This window comes from Aquarana catesbeiana, linkage group LG03, assembly GCF_042186555.1.
Source record: "Aquarana catesbeiana isolate 2022-GZ linkage group LG03, ASM4218655v1, whole genome shotgun sequence".
Lineage (NCBI taxonomy): Eukaryota > Metazoa > Chordata > Amphibia > Anura > Ranidae > Aquarana > Aquarana catesbeiana.
Window position 1 is genome coordinate 154,858,421 of NC_133326.1, and position 24,714 is coordinate 154,883,134.

Genomic DNA, 24,714 nt, shown 5'->3' on the forward strand with positions numbered 1-24,714 from the left:
AGGGAGTGATTCTAACTGTGGGGGGGGGGCTATGTGTGACACATCACTGATCACCGCTCCCGATTACAGGGAGCGTGATCAGTGTCAGTGTCATTAGGCAGAACAGGGAGATGCTTGTTTACATCAGTATCTCCCCATTCTTCCTCACCGTGAGACGATTGCGGGTATGCCCGCTGACATCGAGTCTTTGGGATCCGTGATCATGGTCCTGGAGCTCCCAGCAGGTGCGCGCGCCGGCGAGCTGCCTCTTAAAGGGCAACGTACAGGTACGTTAATCTGCCTATACATGCCCTTCTGCCACAGTATATCTGCGTGAGGCGGTCGGAAAGTGGTTAAGGGGCAGATTGGGATAGGGAGTTCCAAAGGATGAAAGAAGCTCTGGAGAAATCCTGGAGGTGAGATGGGAGGAGGTGACAAGGAAGCTAGAGAGCAGGAGGTCTTGGGAGGACCAAATGAGCGCAGTTTGGTTGGTATTTTAGGACTAGGTTGGTAATGTAGCTGGGGGCAGAGTTATGGATGGCTTTGTAAATTATTGTTAGTACTTTGAATTTTATTCGTTGGGTGAGTGGAAGCCAGTGGTGGGATTGGCAGAGAGGGGTGGAGGACACTGAATGTTTGGTAAGGTGGATGAGTCTTGCAGCGGAATTCATTAAGAACTGAAGGGGGAATAGTCTATGTAAAGGTAATCCAATGAGGAGGGAGTTGCAGTAATCGAGGCGAGAGAGATAACCAGGGAGTGAATTAGAAGTTTGGTGGTGTCATTAGTTAAAAAGGGGCGTATTCTGGAAATGTTGTGGAGGCAGCACGATTTGGACAGGGATTGGATGTGGGCCTGAAAAGACAGTTCAGAGTCTACGGTTACCCCTAGCACCCTGGCATGTGGGGATCTGGGGATGGACTGATAGATGACAGAGAAGTCGGTAGGAAGGGGCACGTGGGGGGAGTAAATATTAAGAGCTCAGTTTTAGATAGATTTAGTTTGAGTAAGTGGTTTGACATCCAGGATGATATGTCTGTCAGTAAATCAGTGATGTGTGAGGAGACCGATGGGGTGAGCTGAGGGGCAGAGAGATAGATTTGGGTGTCATCAGCATATAAATGGTAGTGAAAGCCATGGGAGGCTATCAGCTGACCCAGGAAGGACATGTAGATCGAGAATAGTAGAGGTCCAAGGACAGAACCTTGGGGGACCCCAACGGTAAGAGGTGTTAGAGAGGAGGAATTGGAGTTGTAAATGACACTGAAGGTGCAGTGAGATGAGTAGGATTTGAACCAACAGAGAGCGCAGCCATGGAGACCAAGCATATTGAGTTTTTTGAGGAGGAGGGTCTGGTCAACTGTATCAAAGGCAACAGAAAGGTCCAAGAGTAAGAGTACGGAATAATGACCATTGGTTTTGGCTGGTCATTTGTGAGTTTTAGCTGGGTAGTTTCTGTGGAGTGCTGTAGGCAAAATCCCGACTGAAGGGGATCAAGAAGGTTATTCTCAATGAGGTGGTCGCTCAGTCGGTTGTAGACTAAAGGTTCAAGGAGTTTGGAGGCAAAAGTGAGTAAAAAGATGGGTCTTAGATTGTCAACATTGGTGAGGTCCAGTGAGGCCTTTTTTTGGTATGGGAGTGACTAGCTGATGTTTTAGAGTGTTGGGGAAGATGCCAGTAGAGAGGGAGAGGTTGAAGATATGAGTTAAAGAGTGTAGGATAGAGCCAGATGGTGACTGTAGTATTTGAGAAGGAACAGGGTCCAGGGGGCAGGAGGTTAGGTAGGTGTTAGAAAAAACTTTAGTGACTTCCTCTATAGTAGCTGGGTTAAAAGAGGGAAGTATTGATTGTGCAGGAGGACAAGGAGTGTAAAGTGAGGGAGATATCTGTAGAGTGGAGATCTCAAGACTAATTGTCTCAATCTTATTTTTGAAGTGATTAGCAATTTCCTGGGCAGTGAGTAAGTTAGTGGGTGGAGGTAATAGAGGACGAAGTAGAGTGGTAAAGGTAGAAAAGAGTTGAAGGAACTGCGTGAGAGGGTGTTAATGACAGTGATAAAGTAGGTCTGTTTGGCAGTGTGGAGGCAGGAATGGTATTTTTGGAGGGCAGATTTATATTGGCTGAAATCTTGCTGTGACAGTCTTACGCCACAGACACGCAAGAGCGCGGCTACATTTGAGGCTTCTGCTATTATCTGTCTGCCAGGGTTGTAGCCGTCGGGGCCTGATTCTGTGTGTAGTGAGGGGGGAGAAGGTATCCAGGGTGAATGACAGTAAACTGTTGTAGACAGAAGTGGCAAGGTTGGGGCAGGACAAGGATGAGATTTTGTCATAGAGACAATCTGTAGCAGTAAAAAGAAGACAAGGGCTAAGATGGCGAAGGTTCCTATGGGTAATAGTTTGGTAGCTGGAAGGCAAGGAGGAGGAAGATAAGGAGAGAGTGAAACTAATAAGGTGGTGATCAGAGAGAGGAAAAGGAATGTTGGAGAGGTTGTGTGGAGTGCATAGGTAGGAGAATATGAGGTCAAGGCAGTTGACATCAGATTAAGTAGAAGTGTGTGTCCATTGTTTTAGGACAAAAGAGGAGGTTAGGCTCAGCAGCTTAGACGTAGCAGGAGTGTTAAGATCAACAGGGATGTTGAAGTCACCAAGAATGATTGTTGGAATTTCAGAAGAGAGAAAGTAGGGTAGCTAGGCAGAGAAGGTGTCAAGGAATCTTGATACCGGTCCAGTAGGCCGATAGATCACAGCAATTCTCAATGAAACTGGAGAAAATAGACAAATACAGTGAGCTTCAAATGAGGAGAGGGATAGAGAGGGGGGTGGATGAAGAACCTGAAAAGTGCTTTGAGGGGATAGGAGGATTCCAACACCACCTCCTTTCTGTCCTCTAGGCCTGAGAGAGTGAGTCCACAGGAGTCCAAAATGATAGTTGCCAATGCAATCCCTGCCTGTGCAAACCCCTGGCTGTGCATCCCCTAGATAAGGCCTAAATGTATACTGAGTTTGGGTGGGGGTATTGCCAATGAATTAGTCAGGATTATGTTTTTTTAATTATTTTGAATATTCCCCCGGGCCCTGCCCCCGTGCGTTGCGACGCTCGCAGGGAACGGAGCCCAGCACACAGTACATCGGGTGGAGTACACAGCGGGGGGGACATCACAGGATCCTGGGGACAAGGTAAGTAACTTTGCCTGGATCCTGTGATGCATTACTCAGTATGGCTCGGGGTTACCGCTTTTGGTAGTGAAAATTCACCCCGAGCCACACTCGGGATTACCGCCAGGCAGCTTATTTGGTTTATTTGTATATCTGCCCAGATTCCAACTTTAACATTAGCTACATTTGCCCAACAATGGGCTCAGATAAATAACTGAATCCCAATCAACAATGATTCAACCTATGTTGCCACAATCCACAAATGGGCAAATCCTGGGTAGTCCAATTTGTTTTTAGTCACTGTACCAAAATGTGTTTTTGTTTTTCCTTTGTCCCAACTGGAAAGAAAATTCTATGTACTTTCTAATTTTGTTGTACTGACAGAAAATGAAGGAAAATGTCCCATTCAGCGACACAACTAGCAATAAAAACCTGACAGACTGTAAGCATTCCTCATTCTGTCCCCGTATGCAATGCATACTTGCACATTAAAACTTCGCGTTGCAGGTTAAAAAAAAAAATCCCCGGTGGTTTACTACCGCTTTAAGTAAACCAGAGCAGAAAAAAGAATAATTATTGCCATATATCTATATCAATAGATTTTTTTTTTTCATGAAGTTCTTAAAAGTGAAAGTAAAGGCAATCTTCTTTATGTAATAAATCCCCATACAGGGTTTCTTGCGGGATCAGCTTAGCCTCTGGAATTGCAGCACTTGAGAGCACAGTACTAAGAAACATACTCAGCAGGTTATTGATCCAGAGAGATATCTGATTGTCATTTCCTGGAGTCAGGAAGTCAGTTGCGCACTTGAGAAACAAAACTGGCAGCAGCTGCTTGGAAATAATTTGGCAGAATGCCTCCACTTCATTTCAGTATATGCTGCCTGCCTGTAACTGACTGAACAGGCACACAAATCTTTTCATGCTTTTAATATACTTCAAAATCTGTAAATCTGTGCTATAAACTGGGATAACAAAAATCTGTTTTAATCAGTCCTAAATTAACTAAAACCGATGAAAATAGGATGTTACATTTAGCTACAAAAGAAGCACACTGAACCCATTCCTGTGGCAAGAAGTATATTAAGAGGTAAAAAGCCATAATGTATAGCTTTCCTTATTTGTTAAATATATTACTAGCATGGTAAAATAAATACAATGTATTTAAATAGACCCTTTACAATTTATTTGTGTTTATATATTTAGCTAGATGCAGCTAGATATCTTAGTTGCTGAGCTAAGCGTTAAACCGTCTGACAGTTTTTCCACATATGGTAGAGTAATTTGTGCAGTTTAAATATCTATCTATAATTATATTATCTTATATATTTTGCTAATATGTATGATATTATCCCTTAACTTATAGCTATCCAACTATATGAGAAATTAATAAAAGCTCTTTGGTTGATTACTTCTGATGATAATTATAGCAAAAAAGATGCACAATAGTATCAATCTTTGTACTCTACTTTATTTATTATCTTTGATATCTTTAATAACTAATGTATATAAATTGTTGGCTTATTACTTGGAATGTTGCTATTAGTGGGTGAAATTTATTATATTACTATCTGAGAGCAATAATAAATAAAAATCAAGAACATGAATTTGAATACCTAATTGTAGTTAAGAATGTAGTAAGAATGTAGTATGTATGTAATAGGACTACATGATGTCAGCACAAGGGAACTATGCGTTGGTGCTGAACTACCATTCTGCAACACCTGGAAATTATGCTGATAACAAGGACAGCAGATTTAAACTGGCCATGCATGGATCGAAATTCAACCAATTCAGCAGGGATCATTGAAATTTTTATCCATGTATGGGCACTGTGGTTGTACAGAGGTCGATCTACCGATTTACTTCTGTACAGCCGTCCTGTTGGATTTACCCCACTTGATCATCGTTGCAAGCTAAAGCCTGCAATGCTGATCAGTGTATTCTGATGGGGTGGATTCTCCAATCCACATTTAGTGTGTGAACGGGGGAATCAAGTCCATTTTGTTTGTTTTTTGGTTGTTTGTTTAACCCACTAGTTGAACGGAAAAAAAATTGACTCATTTAATGGACTGCCTTAGGTGAGTATAGGATTGCTTCAGAATGTATTTAAAAACATGAGAGAGGGTGGGAGAGGAAATATGTTTTGCCTGGGGATGAGCTTTAAAGGAAACCTGTCCTATATAAATATACAGGAAGTAATTTCTGACTTTTCATTTCAACAAATGCTAGTGGCCTGGCTCTCAAGTTGACACACTTGTTTCAATACCCGAGGCCAATGACTCAAAATAAGTATGTAGACAAGGACTTCTGCAGCTTTAATATTGACTTTCCTTTTACGTGTACCTAAAATGCAGACATTACTCTCTATTTCCCTTTAGGTTCACAAAAGACGGTTGCAGTAAAACAAAGCCATTATCCACTAACCAAGCAAAATCATGAATATTTTAAGTGAATTTCTTGTTAAATTTTAATGTCCTAAATTTGACTGGAAAGTTTCAATGCTGAATTAAAGTGACCTTACTGCTAGATCAAAGACATTAAAGTACAGGTGATCCTATAAAATTAGATGATTAACACATTGACTGTCCCTGGTATTCAACACTCCAGGTGGGTTGAACTCCTGATCCCCCAATGTGTGCTATGGTGTCTCCTCAGCCACTACATTAATACTGTGTCAAGAAGTGACATAGCAGGAACCAGAGCATGCAAGGGAGGATCGACACACCCAGAAGTGTCAGATACCAGTGATACAGATACAGAGAGATTGCAAGGATTGGACTTGCAGCATATTAAAAAGGTCTGATTTAATCAACCAATTTTATGGCGGATCTGTACTTTTTATCTTTAGCAACAGAGTCACTTCATAATAGAGCACAAAATTTGTGTTGCTCCATGACAGTGAAAAGTCCTCTTCAAATGCATATGCAACCAATAGGTGTTGAGGCAACCTATAAGCTATATCCTGGTTGACTCTTGCGGCAAAGGCCTCTGTGTTGAGCACATGGTAAACAGAATTTGTCACAAGCGTGTTTGATAATAGATAAGATAGGTGGTTGTTGCATGGGAATGCCTACTCTGTATGTGAACTGAGATTAATTGCTTTGGGAAAACAAGCATGTTGGTGAGCCTTTAAAAGCACGCAAAGGGATCTGCTATGAAATTTGGTCCCACTCACCCAGCAAGGATCGGGAGCCCCCCTGTGAGGCTAGAAGCCTACCAGATATTGATGAAAAGCAAGTGGGATTAATTATTAATGCAAACAATGAGCCCTCCACAAAGGTGGAGATTACTTGCAGCATAAATTGTGCTAAAAACCTGGAGCTACTTTCACAATGCAGATGAGGGTGGAGAAGCCCTTTGAGTAGCTGGCTGGGACAGTTACAAAGTGTCAAACACAAAGCTGCTTCAAGTGAACCTTGAAGAACTTACAGTACTTTACACACTCACTGGCCACTTTATTAGGTACACCTGTTCAACTGCTTGGTAACACAAATTGCTAATCAGCCAATCACATGGAGCAACTCAATGCATTTATGCATCTAGACGTGATGAAGATGACTTGCTGAAGTTCAAACTGAGCATCAAAATTGGGAAGAAAAGGGATTCAAGTGACTTTGAAGGTCTGAGTATTTCAAAAACTGCTGATCTACTGGGATTTTCACACACAACCATCTCTAGGGTTTACAGAGAATGGTCCTAAAAACAGAAAATATCCAGTGAGCAGCAGTTGTGTGGAGGAAAATACCTTGTTGATGTCAGAGGTCAGAAGAGAATGGGCAGACTAGTTTGCGATGATACAAAGGCAACATTAACTTAAATAACCGCTCGTTACAACCAAGGTATGCAGAATACCATCTTTGAACGCACAACACATCAAACTTCGAAGCTACAGCAGCAGAAGACCACACCGGGTGCCACTCCTGTCAGCTAAGAACAGGAAACTGAAGCTACAATTTGCACAGGCTCACCAAAATTGGACAATAGAAGATTGGAGAAATGCTGCCTGGTCTGATGAGTCTCAATTTCAGCTATACATTCAGAAGGTAGGGTCAGAATTTGGCGTAAACAACATGAAAGCATGGATCCATCCTGCCTTGTATCAATAGTTCAGGCTGCTGGTGGTGGTGTAAGGGTATGGGGGATATTTTCTTGGCACACTTTGGGCCACTTAGTACCAATTGAACATTGTTTAAATGCCACGGCCTACCTGAGTATTGTTGCTGACCATGTCCATCCCTTTATGACTACAGTGTACCCATCTTCTGATGGCTACTTCCAGCAGGATAATGCATCATGTCCCAAAGCTCAAATGATCTCAAACTGGTTTCTTGAACATGACAATGAGTTCACTGTATGCCAATGGCCTCCACAGTCACCAGATCTCAATTCAACAGAGGACCTTTGGGATGTGGTGGAATGGGAAACCACCTTGTTGAATCTATGCCACAAAGAGTTAAGGCAGTTCTGAAGGCAAAAGGGGGTCCAACCCAGTACTAGCCGGGTGTACCTATTTAAGTGGCCGGTGAGTGTATATAGATCATGGTCAAAATCCTAAACTAGGTTGTCAAGTCCAGTGTATAAAGTGCATATTGTTTACTGCCTGATGAGTATGAATCTTTTTTCAAGTTGTTGCAGGTCTGCACAAGTTATTTAAAGCATATCCTGTGTCTGATTCATGTAAACAGCATCTCCTGTGCAGCTGTAAAAACCTGCTGTATTATAATTATCTTACATAGTAAAGCCAAAAAAGGTGATTGAGGTATAACTGCCCTTTTTTGTAAATGGAATCGCCAAAATAAGCCCAGTATGACCTGCCATATTTAAAAGTCTGTCGCATGGTATACATATTTTATGAGAACTATTGACTCCTGATAACAGTCCACATGATTGAATGCAGCAATTAAAAACAACTTGCCTCTATTATCATTGGTACTTACTTGGCTTTAAGAGTTTCTTCCTGAAAATTCCATGATGTATCTTCCACCAATTGAAGCTCTCGTAAGACCCGTCCAGGTTTGTAAGCAGCATTAATTACCATACTGAGGACCTGCCACAAATATATACTACATTAGTAGCTGTATGATTGTTACGTTTAAATAATGAAAAGGGAATAGTCAAAGTGTCTTTTTATGAGGAAGAATAAAAAACCTAAATCCTGCATTCATTTGGTCTTGAATAAAGAAGATATTGCAAATGTGTGTCCCTTCAATTCCTGCTAAAGAAATGGGGGCTCCGTTATCACTGGGACATGAAAGCACTGACAGCAATAAAAACATTTTCAGATATTCTAACCCTTCATCACGCTACTAAAAATGTGTTTATGTCTGTGTCCCAATTGTAGTTATAGGAGGAACTCTCCCCAATTGGGTGAAAGATGGCAGTAAAAAGGCACAAAGTCTTTAACTCTGACTTCTAAATTGAACTAAAAAGTTTTGGCAGGGAGTCGAGGGTAAGTAAGAGTTTTTCTTTTCTTTTTCATTTTCTTTTTTACTATAGATCTATCTTTGTCCTAAGCATTGTTTACATTCACTTGCTGCTCACTGACTCACTACCTCTGCTGGACGTATGTTCTATAAAGTTTTAAATTCTTTGGCTGTTTGTTCAGAATATGTAAATACTTAAATGTGCATAGACTGGGTAAAAGAGCACTTTAAAGACAATTTATTGTTGGGAAAATATGTAGGCTGCTATTGATTTTGAAGATTCTTGTTTCCTTGCTGAGCTACTGATCCAAAAGCTTCACTTCTTCTATCTCTGACATTACACGCTGCAAGCTCGTTCCAGTTCAGTAATGACTAGTGACTAAAGACTATTGAGGTCAGAAACAAATAGAAAACTAATATTTTCAGGAGGTGATCATCAAAGGTAGATTCCATGTTTCTCTCAGCATGGGTTTTAGTAGTTGTATAAACTGAAGCCTCACCTTCTGTGACCAAGCAGACTAGAATAGATGTGTGCTAAGTCCAGACAATCAAGGCCAACCCATTCCCTCATTGGTTAGTAAGGATGGGCTGGATGTTCGAGTCAAGTCGAACATTGGCTGTTCATTTGTTCGTAGAACAAACGAACATATGGGGCAATTGCGGGAAGTTCGCCCGCTCCGGACCACTCTATAATGCACTGTGAGATCGCAGTGCATTGACGGCTGCTGATTGGCCAAAGCATGCACATGACCTGTATACTTTGGCCAATCACAGCGTGATGTGCTGTAAGAGCCATGATTGGCCAAAGGCAGGGTGCCTTTGGCCAATCATGGCTCAGGGGCTAAGTCCATGCCCCACACTATATAAGGCTTAATTATAGGAAGCCCATTGAGTGTGTGCTGGGGAAACCCAAAAGTTCTGGGGTACAGGGATAGATTTGTTACAGAATAACAGTAACAAGTATAGTTCCACACAGCACCAGCATACAAACTATACAGTATATCATGTTCATAGCGCACTGCAAATTCTTTGAACTATCCGTTCAGCCCATCAATTCCTATTTATATTTCATAATCACTACTCAGTAGCACAATACCCCTATTACTGCCACTACTTCTATTAATAAGAATAATATTAAAAAGCTATTCTGGGCAAAAGTGAAAACAATTCCAGTGAGAATGTACTAAAAGAGTAAAAGAGAGCATTAATATGAAATAGGGGCTTATATGAGATACATTGGCTATACCTATACCCCTTACTCAGTTTTGATTTATTCGACTTTTTATACATGATTTAAAGGAACAGTGTTCCCAATGTTTTATTCTCTCAACATATACCATTATGTGTTTCTCCATGCTGGCCATAGCCAATATTTCTACACAGATGCCTACAAATGTCATTCATGCTCTACAGCAATTCACAAATAAAAGCCTGAAATATTGAACAGGAGGTCTGTACTCCCTATATGCACTTCAATGTTTTAATTCTGATTGGACTGTGTATTTAGGTTTTATACAGCACCTATATAAATGTATAATAATCATTAGAATTATTCAACAGCAGTGTAATATTAGTGCTAAAGATCTATAATAATGTGTCTGTTGTAAAATGAACACAGGACCCCAAAGTTGTTAGACTGCATTACTAACCGCTGAGCCATTGTGCGTTATTTAGTTATCATACTCCAAATATCTCATAGTGAATAGGACAATATTAAAACTAGGGATAAGCACAGTCAGCAAAATTTTATCAAAGCATAAACTCTCAATTTTGCTTATTGAGCTGCTTACATGGATCAAAATTTGTCCAGTTCAGTAGGGATCGGCTGAGTTTTGATCCATGTATGGGCAGGGTGGTTTGTACAGAAGCTGATCTACCAATTGACTTCTGTACAACTGCCCTGTTGGAAAATTTCAGCCAACACTGCCAGTTATAGCCGTAGTGCCGATCAGTGTATTCTGGCGGCAGGGAAGTCTTTTCCGCTGTCAAAACACAATAACTCAGTGGGAAAGATACCCCCATCCACCTCAAATGTGTGGATGGGGGAATCAAGGCATTTTTTTCTTTTTCATTCAACTGGCTGGTTGAACGAAAAAAAAAAGAATCATCTATGGGCTGTCTTACAGAAAATGCTTTAAAAAAAATCTATTTTTTTTCTTTACTTAGAGGGTGTATTTTGGGTAGTTTTTATTTTATGTTTTTTTTTGGGTACTTGACTGTTGTTTGTGTACTGTTACTTTTTTTATTTTATGTACTTTTTGTTTTTTTATTACATTTTTTTTCTGTATGCTGTCATTTTTTTTTTTATGAAAAAGTATGATAATGTGCACATTACACTCCAAAATCATCAAAATAGCCTTCCCCATATACTTCCCCAAAATGGCAAACGTTCACTGTAATCTACTGATTTTTTATGAAATTTCAGGGAAATTAAACATCTTTTGTGCTAATCACTAATTGTGTAATTAATAATAAATGAATTGTGCTCACCTCTATTTCAAATACACTGTTCTATATTTCTGCCATTCAGCAAACAGGATTTTTTTTTATTAAAGGGATTTTTTTTCCATCATAGCGACAAGTGAAAAAAAAAACATTTTTAATTGTAATGTTAATTGGCAAAGTGAAATAATGCTGGGTTATCAGTTTATCTCTCTAGTCAGTAAGAAGCAGTATGTGAAGACAGCCTACTCTACACTAAAGCCAGATCTACTTTAAAGGTCACTAATCTCTTTTCTGTCAAGTAAGCATTCAAGTTGAACACACTAAACATGTGGATTTTCAGTTGTAAGGTAAACAAATGAATTACATGGGCAAATAAGCTCATGCACAGTTCTACTTTTACAGATGAATTGTCCTTGGTAATTTAATAAACATAGAAAAATATCATAAATATTAACTCTTTGCTGTGGGGCATATATTGCAGGGGTCTGTGTAAAAATCCTTGCTTACAGTCAGCTCAGAGAAATACATAATGGGAAATGCTGAGAGCACAAAACATTGAGAACACCCACTTTTTGTGAAATATAATGACTAGTGGAATTTATATTCTTTACATCATTCATGTATAGGAAGTGGAGTATGAAAACTGAGAAAGGGGCATAGATGTATCCAATGTATCTAATATAAACTCATACTTCATGTTAACGCTCCATTTAACTTAACTTAAGTACATGCCCGCTGGAAGCTCCTGACTCACAAGAGAGATGTAAAAATTTTGATTTTTTTTTCCAAACCTTATTTACTAAGCAAAGAGAGCATTCACATTTCAAAATGAACATCTACTTTGTTAAGTGAACAGCATCAACACCTTTAGTAAATCAACCCTCCAATATTGTTTCTGCCACATACTGTATACGTTGCTTGAGACATGTCAAGTGGACTGTGTCTTTTCAGATATATCAAGGGCAAGTGTCAACAGGCTTTTGTTCATGTCAGAATGGATTCTCTTCTCAGAAAAGGAATAGGTAATATAAAAAAACAGCTTGAAGTAGATTGATGCATATCTAAAGAAGGTCAACTACACCTATGAATGAACTCTGAATGGTCTACAAAAAGGTTTGAAATAGATCTCAAATGAGAGCATAAAGCTGAGTACATAGGCCAAAAACAGTTGATTTGGCAAGAACCAGCCGACTTTCAGCCCGTGTCCAACAGATCCAACAGAAGATGGCTTTGGTCGAAAAAGCATGCTGGAAAACCAACAGCAGATCAGCACTCCCAGCCAATGGCTGCGACCTTTGATCACTATGTTCTGGTGGGGCAGTCCTCCTACCAGAACACAATGGGATTGATTTACTAAAACTGTTGCGTGCAACATCTGTTGCAGCTGTTCATGATAACCAATCAGCTTTTAACTTCAGCTTGTTCAATTAAACTTTGACAATAAAACCTGGAAGTTGATTGGATTCTATGCAGAGATGCACCAGATTTTGCACTCTCCAGTTTTAGTAAATCAACCCCAATTCAGTTCAGTGGAGAGGTCACAGCACTAACATTGATTGTGTTAGTACGGCGATCTGTACTTTTTTTTCAATCAGCCCGCTGGGTTGAACGAAAAACAACTTCCCGTGTGTACCCAGCATAATACAGGCTGCATTTGCCTATCAACACAAACCCTGAATACATGATCAATCCATTGTGAGAAAAGTGTGTTTCAGTGTTTATTTCTTGCACAATAGGCAGATGCATAAATCACATGAATCTTTACCACAGTAAGAAAACAAAGTTTGTTTAATTCCCGGTTAAGGATTCTAAGCCACTTACATCTATATGCTGATTAGATCAGCAGTGTCATCAGATCAGTAACAAACATATGGTCATGTCATTTAAATGTCGTCCGTAGCACATGAATGATATGTTTCTGCAGTCATATATTTAGATATAAATACAGCCAAGCCTTTGGCTTAACATCTCATAAAATATCTAGCAGTTCCCTTATAGCTATTAGCCCTTCGCAAGAACAGAAGACCGGGTCAAACAACGTTTCGTTTATTATCAGTATTACAAGTACATTTTGTAAATTTTGAAAATTTTAAAATGATCTATTCCCAATGATCCAAATTCTCTTTCAAGGGAAAATACCTTTAAAGTCTAACTTTATCCAAAACATTTCCTCTATTATATTATAAAATATTATATATTCCAGATAAGCAAAGCAATGAAGGGTTAGAGCCTCTGTCAGTTTATGTATTGCCATTTTCTCTAATAGGTGGATTTCGTCTAACTTCCTGTTGGAAATAAAGTGACTGGGAACCTCTCCAATGGTTCACCAGACAAAAACCCAAATTCTAATGGAGTGATGAAGAGTCAGATTTTCTGAAAGTCCTGGAGACCTGCTTTTCAATGCCATGCAGCCTTATGCCCTGTACACATGATCGGACTTTCCGGAAAATGTGCGATCGGAGCTTGTTGTCGGAAATTCCGACCGTGTGTAGGCTCCATCAGACTTTTTCCATTGGAATTTCCGACACACAAAGTTTGAGAGCTGGATCTAAAATTTTCCAACAACAAAATCCGTTCGCGTAAATTCTGATGGTGTGTAGACAATTCCAATGAAACAAAGTTCCACGCATGCTCGGAATCAAGCAGAAGAGCAGCACTGGCTATTGAACTTAATTTTTGTCGGCTTGTTGTACGTGTTGTATGTCACCGCGTTCTTGATGTTAGGAATTTCTGACCAACTTTGTGTAACCGTGTGTATGCAAGACAAGTTTGAGCCAACATCCGTCGGAAAAAATCCGATGGATTTTGTTGTCGGAATGTGCGATCGTGTGTACGAGACATAACTCAGAGCCAGTGTACATGAAAACTGCAAATCCATCTGCAGATATAAACCTCGACTTATCCCCCAAAAGTTTTAAAGCTAATATATAAGATACTTTATCTATGACTATGCCACATGTTTTTCATTAAAACATCCCACTATTAGCCAACAATTCACCCTTTTACAACACACATTGATAAAATCCACAATAAGGAAATCATCCATTTAGGAATAAAACAGTAGAGACACGGCTTGTGAGATCAACTCTTGAGGATGATTTACTTAAGGAGTTAAACATGTTTACACAATATATTGTATCAATTTTCTCTTTAATTATCCAATCATGTACAGATGATATAAGTAAACAGGAATTTGCTTTTCACATGATTGGATAATGGAAGTGAATACTCACACAATTTATTATGTGAACATTTTTAGCTTCTTTAGTAAATCAGCCTCATTGTGTTATTTTGTTCTATAGCTGGAATTCTTCATGCAAGTAAAACTCCAGCCAAAGCTGTGGAAATAGCTGGGAAAATAGAGCATTTGTAAGGTTTTTACTGCTGCCTGTGTCCCTGTTTGCTCACTGTCTATGAGAAAGGTAATGAGGGGACATCCTCCGCACAGGGACGGCAACAACAATAATAGCTGCATCCCTGCTATGACTGTTTAGCATGGTCATGCATTAAAAATGCAACAGGAAGAGAAAATCTCTACAAAGTGAAGGTAATTACCATGTTAGACAGCTGTCACTGGAGCAACCGTCTTCTTTGGAAAATGCAACCTTGCCTCTTGTTTTGATGACTGCTCTAAAATGTTGGATTTCCTATCAGTACCCATCTTCACAGTGGTCAACTGGATATATACACAGGGTTAATCTACCCAGCAGGGGCACACGCAGCAATAAAAGTCCAATCCTTCCCCTACTCTACTTTAAAACAAAGGTTTTTGGCTATATGTACACTTTTGGACATAAGAATCAAACAGTTTATTATTTCAAAATAATTATCTTGGCCACATACCTCTTTAAGAACCAGCACACATTTCCCAGGACCTACTGACTGAGGTAGTTCTGCTATCCGACCTTTATTTAAATATGGTCCTGAAAAGCAACGGTGATTGATATATAGTCTGGGACAACAGTATTTTCCATTGCTGGTTCCTAAACAGAAAGAGTAACAAGATATTATGACAATGTGGACATTTTTACCCAATTTCTCAATGCTTCATACACATGACACATGCGTGTTAATGTTTAACCACTTACAGACTAGGTCTTTTTCTGACATTTGTTGTTTACATATAAAAATCTGTATTTTATGTTAGAAAATTTCTTAGATCTCCCCAAACATTATACATTTTTTAGAAGAGGCCCTAGAGAATAAAATGGCGGTTGTTGCAATATTTTATGTCCCACCATATTTGTGCAGTGGTATTTCAAATGCGACTTTTTGGGAAAAAATACACTTTAATTGAAAAAAAAAAAAAACAGTAAAGTTAGCCCAATTTTTCAGTATAATGTGAAAGATGATGTTACACTGAGTAAATAGATACATAACATATCATACTTTAAAATTGCGCAGGAACGTGGGATGGCAACAAACCACAATACTTAACAATCTCCGTAGGTGATGCTTTAAAAATGTTTACAGGTTACCTTTTGAATTACAGAGGACGTCTAGTGCTAGAAGAATTATTGCTCTCGCTCTAATGATCGTGGCAATACCTCACATGTGTGGTTTGAACACGATTTACATACGCTGGCGTGACTTACATATGCATTCGCTTCTGCACGTGAGCTCAGAGAAATGGGCGCTTTAAAAAAAAATTCTTATTTATTTAACTTTTTATTTTTACATTGTCCCTTTTTTTTATCACTTCCATTCCTATTATGTAAACATCCCTTGTAATAGAATTAAGCATGACAGGTCCTCTTTATTGAGGGATCTGAAAAAGACCCCAGATCTCTCATTTACCTTTAAAAGAAAAAAAAAATTCATTTTGTCTTTAAGAAGCAAAAAAAAATCCCTTTAAGCTTGAGAGGCGGAAGTGATGTCAGACGTTGCTCCAGTCCTCCAAGGGCATAGAGCTGAGTGGGGGCTATCTTGCCCTCACTCGGCTTCCTGCCCAGGCATCTGAGGGATCGGACGGCTCCGGTAAGCTCAGAGACGACTGGTAAGCAGTGGGAGGGCACCTCTCCCACTGCCTATAAAAGTGATCTTGCAGTGAATCTGCTGCTGGGACCACTTTTATATAAAAGCTGACCGCCTGACTGAAAAAAATATACCAGGTTAGGCAGCTAGCTGCTGCCATAACCTCAGTATTTAACGTCAAAGTAATGATGTACATTTACAGTTAGGCGGTTGGCAAGTGATAAGGGTGCCCATTGAAAATAAAATATGTAAAGTGCCATTATATACAAATGATGTACTTCCTATTAAGTGGCCATACGTAGTTGTATACTAGAGCTTAGGCTCTTAGCGGCACGCTCAGAGGCTTAGCCAGGTCTGATCAGTTATGTGGGTGGATCCCAACATTATTGTCAGGATTTTTCCAGAGCCAGAACCAACTCTGACATCAGCTGAGGCTGATTCCGGATCACAGGAGAACACTAGTAAGTAAAGATCTAGACCTAGAATAGAAGTTTGACAAAAAGAGCTTTTGCCATACTTTACTACTGGGTCAAGTGCAGTATTCTTTCATGTGATTCCGAAATGCTTTGACTTGCATTCATTTACCTTCTTGTCGCACAAGGAGCTGCTTTAACCTACTTCTGAGATGCTGGTTTTAAATTGCATTAAGCTGCTCTTAGTGGCTTTTGCACTCAAATTTCTCTGCAATTAACTTTACTTCACACATCAGTAAATCAGGCCCACTTGCCTAACGACAAAACAAACTTTGCTGGAACTTACAGGGGTTGATTTACTAAGGGCAAATGGGCTGTTCACCTTGCAAGAGAATTTTCACCAGAACATAGTGAATGTGGTAAAAAGTCACACTGCAAAGGAACATTTAAAAACAACAGTATTCTTGCTTGCACATGATTGGATGATGAAAGTCAGCAGAGCTTCCCCAATATTCACTAAGGTAAGGAAAAATATCTTAGTGAACAGCTTATTTGCTTTTAGTAAATCAACCCCTATAGTATAAGTTGACTTATTTCACATGCCCAGCTTTGGTTGATTTACCTTTCCCTAAAGTAGCTTATGGCAGAAATAAATGTAACCCTACCATGACACAGTGCCTATATACAGTAACATACAAAAATGCACATCAATCATTAACACACATATCTTTTTATAACAGCATCTGTAATCTAATCAAAGTTGTTGTACCTGTTGAATAATTATCAGTCTGAGGAAAAGGACAAGGGTCATGAGGTATTTTCTCTACAGGCACTGAGGACGGCAATCTATCAAATACAAATTCCATATTAGTGAAGCAGACAATTTATTTTTTAGTTACAATTATGTTCTTCGCGTAACATAGAAAAAGAAGAGATAAATAAAAATAAAATACAAGCAGTCTTTGCTACATTGCAAATTGTAATAAACATTTTTTTTTTTTTTTTTTTACAGGGCTCGAGTTTCAGCAAACCAAGTTTAAATGTGGGGTGGACTTATCATGCAGTATCAGCTAATGTGTCCAATATTTCAGTTATGTGAACATGATAGCATTAATAAAAGTGGAATCAGCATTTGAACGGTACAAAGGGCATTCGTTTTTCAAAAAGTCTGTGTACCTACAGCTTCCAAATTTTACTCTAATTTCAGGGCTGAGAAAGAAACAGTTGATTATACTGAGCCTAAAAGCTGTGTGCTACAGACTCGGAATCATGCAGATAAAACATAAATGTGTGTGTTACTTGAATGCATTCCATTTTAAAATGACACAGTACAATTTAATTACAATAATTGTAATCACAGTACCATAAAAATGCATAAGGCTCATCTAAATCTAAACACACAAAATACCCATTTCGCTAAATTCTTCTATAATCACAGAACCATAACACTAAATTCTGACATTAATGACGCATTTACTAAACAGCTTTTATAGTCTGTCAAATACCAACTTTGCCAAGTTGACTGAATGAAAAAAAAATTATTGCTCGAGGATCGCCTCTCTGGAGCTCATCCACTTTCAGTTCAATTTTTTGGTTTTACAACGTCAATAAAACTGGTGGTAAAATCATCAACACAACACTAATTCCACCCTGAAAAGTTATATTTGCTTTTTAATGTTGCATGTAATGGACAGAAATCTGCTTTATGGGCTTCTTTGCGGTAATGTCAAGACTAATGAAAAAGGCACTAGAGATGTAAATGGTAATGTACTATGCAATGTCTTTTATAAATTGTGTCTTGTTTCTGATATTAAGACATCTGGAACAGACTATTGTCTATATGATAGGAAGGCCTTTTTTCACTTCTAATTATTTTTTATGGGGGTCTAAACAGTTTCACGTCTGAATCTTCTGCTCTTGTCAGAAGCTTTACTAAACGAGTAGAGAATGTTCACTTTTGGTCACAGTGAAAACCAACTCCATTGTCTAACATTAAATAATATGTAATGCAAGCATACAGTAGTTATGATTAAAGTGATTGAAAAGACTCTTTTTTTTTTTTAATCATAAACATGTTATACTTACCTGCTCTGTGCAGTGGTTTTGCACAGAGCAGCCCTAATCCTCCTCTTCTCGGGTCCCTCTTCGCTGCTCCTGGCCCCTCCCTCCTGTTGAGTGCCCCCACAAAATGCAGCTAGCTATGGGGGCACCCAAGCCGAGCTGCAGCTCTGTGTGTCCATTTAGACACGGTGCTGCCGTTCAGCCCCGCCCCCTCTCTCTCTTGATTGGCTAACTGACTTTTTCGTATGATTTGAGATCGTATGATTTTCGTTTAATCAGTACAGTTTTCGCCTGAAAATGCAACGCAAATACAATAAAATACATTACATCACTTCCAAATTTTTATTCTGTCATTCGAGAATTTTCGTAACTTTAGTAACTTCTTCATTATCGATATGAGACTAGTATGCATAAAAAAAAAATGGGTGAGCTAATCTCATCGTATGTACCAGGCTTTGGACATCCTGCATACAGGACATTTGTTTTCCTCCAAGTGACGCCTTTGCTCCAAGGGGCTAAAATGCAGCTTAAAAAGCATACCTATAGCCACAAATTATTTACTCTGACCATCAGAATGCATTAACATGCAAACATACGTTATTGCGTGTTTATGCGTGTTTGCCATTTTTTTCGCCCAAATGCTCCTCTTCTGAATTCACAAGTAGTTTTTTTTCTGCCTTTAAATGTCTTTAAACAAATACAGTATGTGTGCATGGTCCATGGGCTAAGATGTAGGGGTGTTAAAAGGCAGGAAGAAAAGTCAAACACCCTTAAAAGAAGTGTTTTAGATGCCCAGTGTGCATAAGGCCTTAAGCCTGGTTCACAATGACGCCACATTTTGCACATGCATGGCTGCCCATTCATTTGATTGGGCTGCAGTGTCTCTTGAATTGCAGGGAAAAGGTCCTTGCTCCATTTTTGGAATTGCAGCCCACAGGGCAACTGCCAGTCCAGTCTGGCTACCAGCGCAGGAGCAATTTCCAGTACGTGTGGCATGCCATCAGGATTAATGGCACCCGCACACATCTCCTATGTTTTTCCTGTGCTGGTGGTTGCGGTGGCAGGAACAAGTGCACACCTGCAGCGGCAATCAACCACACAAATGTGAACCAGGTCTTAAGATTGTTGCAGCATATAAAATGATATCTCGAGAGATATGGTAACTAAATATCAAATATTTAAGAAAAAATTATCTTTTTTTATGTAAGAAAGAAATAACTTACTGTTTTTCTGGCTGTACAACGGCAATCTTTCTCTTCTTTTTCACTTAAAAAGAATATTGAAATACTTGTTTTAAAAAAGCATTCCAATCCAAAGATCCATCAGTATAATTAAGATTTCTATTTCTAGGCTACTCTTATTTAAACTAAAATATACTGTATGAATACAACTAGTTGACACTTTTAAACTCTGCTGTAGAATGAATTATACATCCAAATAAAATTGTATATTTTTCTGTAAGATGATTGTGAAATATATTTTTATAACATATTAATTTTCAAACACATATCAAGCAGATTGTGCCATGATTAAAGTAAGTGTTGCAATAGGGTTAGAAAATACGGATGATGCATTGACTTTGGCTGCTGTTGTAAATATTAATCTGCATATGTATGGTTACAAGTAAGGATGTTTGCAGCATACAAATTGGTGCTCCAACATTTTCTAAAATCGTGTCAACAGTGTCCCCAGGAACCTCAACCACTCATTTTCCCGTTGTCCGGGACTCCAAGAGAAAATGTTGCAACTACAATCCAAATAAATGTTTAGAGTAATTTAAAATTTGTGGACTAATAGAAATGTTACTGGGACCCTATTTATGGTCTTGACCCACAAGAAGGATGTACTAGAAATGGAGCGAGTACAGAGAAGGGCAACAAAGCTAATAAAGGGTCTAGAGGGTATTAGTTATGAAGAAAGGTTGCGAGCACTGAACTTATTCTCTCTGGAGAAGAGACGCTTGAGAGGGGAAATGATTTCAATCTAGAAATACCATACTGGTGACCCCACAACAGGGATAATACTTTTCTGCGGAAGGGAGTTTAATAAGACACGTGGCCACTCATTAAAATTAGAAGAACTTAGATTTAACCTTAAACTGCGTAGAGGGTTCTTTAATGTAAGAGCGGCAAGGATGTGGAATTCCCTTCCACAGGCAGTGGTCTCAGCAGGGAGCATCGATAGTCTCAAAAAACTATTAGATAAGCACCTGAATGACCACAACATACAGGGATATACAATGTAATACTGACATATAATCACACATAGGTTGGACTTGATGGACTTGTCTTGAACTTGATGGACTTGTCTTTTTTCAACCTCATCTACTATGTAACTATGTAACTATGAAGCACACTCCTTCATTACACATAGCAATATTTAGGTTATTTTAGTTACATCCAACCAGATTTTATTCACTAATACAATCTACCACTAACAAATTTGATTGACTGCTAATCTTAAATTTGACTGATTGAACTAGATTTATTACAATGAAAAAATAATTGTGACGAAATAGAACCTGATCAAAAACAGAAACCTCATCAAACAATCTGATAGAAAGAAAATGGATTATCTGTCATGCTTGGCAACTCACTGACTAGAGGTTGATTGAAAATAGTGGATAGATGAAATAGATGAAAATAGTGGACATTTGATATAGGTGAAAAATATAAATTGTGGTTGAACAATCCAATTTCAACATGTAGCTTAAGACTTTGTGAAGAGTGATATCTTTATTGAGCCATCAAGGTTCAATGATCATTAGTAGCTGTCACTTAACTATGGAGGAAGTAGGCACCTTATAAACTTTAGATATTATAAAAATAAAGTGAATAATGATAGAAATTACCTATGCACTACATGTGTGAAAATAAAATAATAATTAATCAACATAAATTAGAACTGCTGCTGACACTTATAATGTGTTCCCACGCTGGTAAATATAGAAATTAGTGACTAAGTGCAGTGCTGCTCTTATATGACATATACAACTGTGATAAATGGATGAAAAACTATACTTTAAACACTATTATCGTGATTCTGTTTGTCCTTCAGAACACTGTAAAAGCACATGCTATACAAACAACATGCAATCCAAAATATGTATACTCTATGTGATACCACACTCCCAGTGCTACAAATACAGCATGTGAGCACTGCAAATTGAAATTAATTATATTCTACCAATCACCGCGTTGGACATGAATACCATAACCCCGGTGCTGTAAATACAAAATTTGTGTCCCGAAGAGAGTATTTAACAGATATTCCCCCACTGTGCACCTTATATGCTCCCCTTAAAGAATGGACCCATATAACATATATCATATAGGTCATTATACGTCACATGCGCAAACCAGACCAACTGGTGGAGCTTGCTGGTACAATTCTCCAGTCCGGGGCATCAGTGGAGCTTGTCTCTCTTGGGATATTACTCAGAAAGTGGATATGATTTATGGGTCCCTTTAAGTGGTCATAACCATCTCTTCATGCATAGGGTGGTACTCCAAACACAAAGAAAATTGCCAATAGTGCACTAAAATCTAAATGAAAACTTTTAATCAATGAAATTGTACTCACTTATAAGCAAAAATGGACCAGCATTAGGTTTGTAAACAATGCAACTCACAGTAATTGTTTTTCTTCAATTTCCGCTTTTTATCCACACTGGAAGTGACGTTACCAGGCTCCACCCAGCGCATTGTGTCAGTGATCATGTGACTCCCTCAGGGATGGTTTTAATTTAGATCTTATTGAATTATTGGCAATCTCTTTATGTTTTATCTGGAGTACCACCCTATACATAGAGAGATGGTCCATTTAAACGGTTCCATAAATTCTATCCATGTTCCTGAGAAAAAGGGAGGACAGACCATATTGGCCCCATAAAGAATGAGGAAGGACATCTGGTTACAAAGGATGGGGAGATGGCAAAGGTATTGAATTTATTCTTCTCCTCAGTCTTCACGAGTGAATCGGGGGGCTTCAGTAACCAAAACTGCAGTGTTTATCCTCATGACACAACACAGGAAGCACCTACATGGTTAACAGAGGACGGAATTAAAATTAGACTTGAGAAACTTAACATTAATAAATCACCGGGACCAGATGGCTTGCATCCGAGGGTACTTAGGGAACTCAGTCAGGTGATTGCCAGACCGTTGTTCCTAATTTTTACAGACAGTCTATTGACTGGAATGGTACCAGCTGATTGGAGAAAAGCCAATGTAGCACCAATATTTAAAAAGGGCCCAAAAAACATCCCTGGGAATTACAGACCAGTTAGCCTAACATCAATAGTATGTAAACTCTTGGAGGGGATGATAAGGGACTATATACAAAATTTTAGTAATAAGAATGATATCATTAGCAGTAATCAGCATGGATTCATGAAGAATCGTTCTTGCCAAACCAATCTATTAACCTTCTATGAGGAGGTGAGTTGCCATCTAGATAAAGGAAGGCCCGTAGACGTGGTGTATCTGGATTTTGCAAAAGCATTTGACACAGTTCCCCATAAACGTTTACTGTACAAAATAAGGTGCGTTGGCATGGACCATAGGGTGAGTACATGGATTGAAAACTGGCTACAAGGGCGTGTTCAGAGGGTGGTGCTAAATGGGGAGAACTCAGAATGGTCAGGGGTGGGTAGTGGGGTTCCCCAGGGTTCTGTGTTGGGACCAATCCTATTTAATTTGTTTATAAACGACCTGGAGGATGGGATAAACAGTTCAATCTCTGTATTTGCAGACGATACTAAGCTAAGCAGGGCAATAACTTCTCAGCAGGATGTGGAAATCTTGCAAAAAGACCTGAACAAATTAATGGGGTGGGCGACTACATGGCAAATGAGGTTCAATGTAGAAAAATGTAAAATAATGCATTTGGGTGGCAAAAATATGAATGCAATCTATACACTGGGGGGAGAACCTCTGGGGGAATCTAGGATGGAAAAGGACCTGGGGGTCCTAGTAGATGATAGGCTCAGCAATGGCATGCAATGCCAAGCTGCTGCTAATAAAGCAAACAGAATATTGGCATGCATTAAAAGGGGATCAAATGCAGAGATAAAACGATAATTCTCCCGCGCTACAAGACTCTGGTCCGGCCGCACCTGGAGTATGCTGTCCAGTTCTGGGCACCAGTCCTCAGGAGGGACGTACTGGAAATGGAGCGAGTACAAAGAAGGGCAACAAAGCTAATAAAGGGTCTGGAGGATCTTAGTTATGAGGAAAGGTTGCGAGCACTGAACTTATTCTCTCTGGAGAAGAGACGCTTGAGAGGGGATATGATTTCAATTTACAAATACTGTACTGGTGACCCCACAATAGGGATAAAACTTTTTCGCAGAAGAGAGTTTAATAAGACTCGTGGCCACTCATTACAATTAGAAGAAAAGAGGTTTAACCTTAAACTACGTAGAGGGTTCTTTACTGTAAGAGTGGCAAGGATGTGGAATTCCCTTCCACAGGCGGTGGTCTCAGCAGGGAGCATTGATAGCTTCAAGAAACTATTAGATAATCACTTGAATGACCGCAATATACAGGGATATGTAATGTAATACTGACACATAATCACACACATAGGTTGGATTTGATGGACTTGTGTCTTTTTTCAACCTCACCTTCTATGTAACTATGTAACTATGTAACTCCAAATGAGACAAGCCCCACTGATGCCCTGGACTGGAGGATTGTAACAGCAAGCTCCACCAGTTGGTGTCAGGGAAATGGCCAAAGAACTGGCAATCTTGCCAACACCCATCAGGCGCGCTCCCGTGTGTATTGGCAGATGCGCATCTGCCCAAATGGGCGTACGCAGATGAGGGAGGATGCTAACAGGCGTACGCAGATGTGCGATGTCGCTAACGGGCATACGCAGTTATGTGATGTTGCCTCCTGGCCTATATAAACCTGCTGCTGAGATCCATGAGTTGCTGGATTATCGTCAGCTCCCCCGTGTTTCTTGTGCTCCGTATTCTGATCTTGGACTTCCTGTTACCAACCCGGCTTGAACTACCCGCTTATCCTGTCTTCCTGGTTTGACCTCTGGCTTGTATCCTGACCTGCTTCTGCCTGCTCCACTACTTAAACCTGGCTTGGCTCACCGACTCTGCTTCTGCCTGTCTTACCAATTACCGACCCCGGCTTGTTCCAGTATTACTGCCTGAATCCCGAACCTGCTATTGACTTATCTTGACTTATCTTGCTGTATATGACCCCCGACCTGGCTTCTGATACTCCTTCTGGATCACCCAA

General features: G+C 39.4%; 1 protein-coding gene across 4 annotated transcripts in view; it reads right to left on the reverse strand.

Annotated features, from left to right (window-relative positions):
• The window catches only part of SFMBT2 (Scm like with four mbt domains 2), a 254,257-nt gene that overhangs the window by 19,098 nt on the left and 210,445 nt on the right, over positions 1-24,714 (reverse strand). For all 4 annotated transcript variants that reach the window (XM_073619432.1, XM_073619433.1, XM_073619431.1 and 1 more), the window contains 4 exons: positions 19,678-19,720; positions 17,163-17,239; positions 14,850-14,989; positions 8,076-8,185 (listed from right to left, as the gene is read on the reverse strand). In XM_073619432.1, coding sequence (XP_073475533.1) covers positions 8,076-8,185; positions 14,850-14,989; positions 17,163-17,239; positions 19,678-19,720 — 370 coding nt within the window. The remainder of the gene's footprint in view (positions 1-8,075; positions 8,186-14,849; positions 14,990-17,162; positions 17,240-19,677; positions 19,721-24,714) is intronic.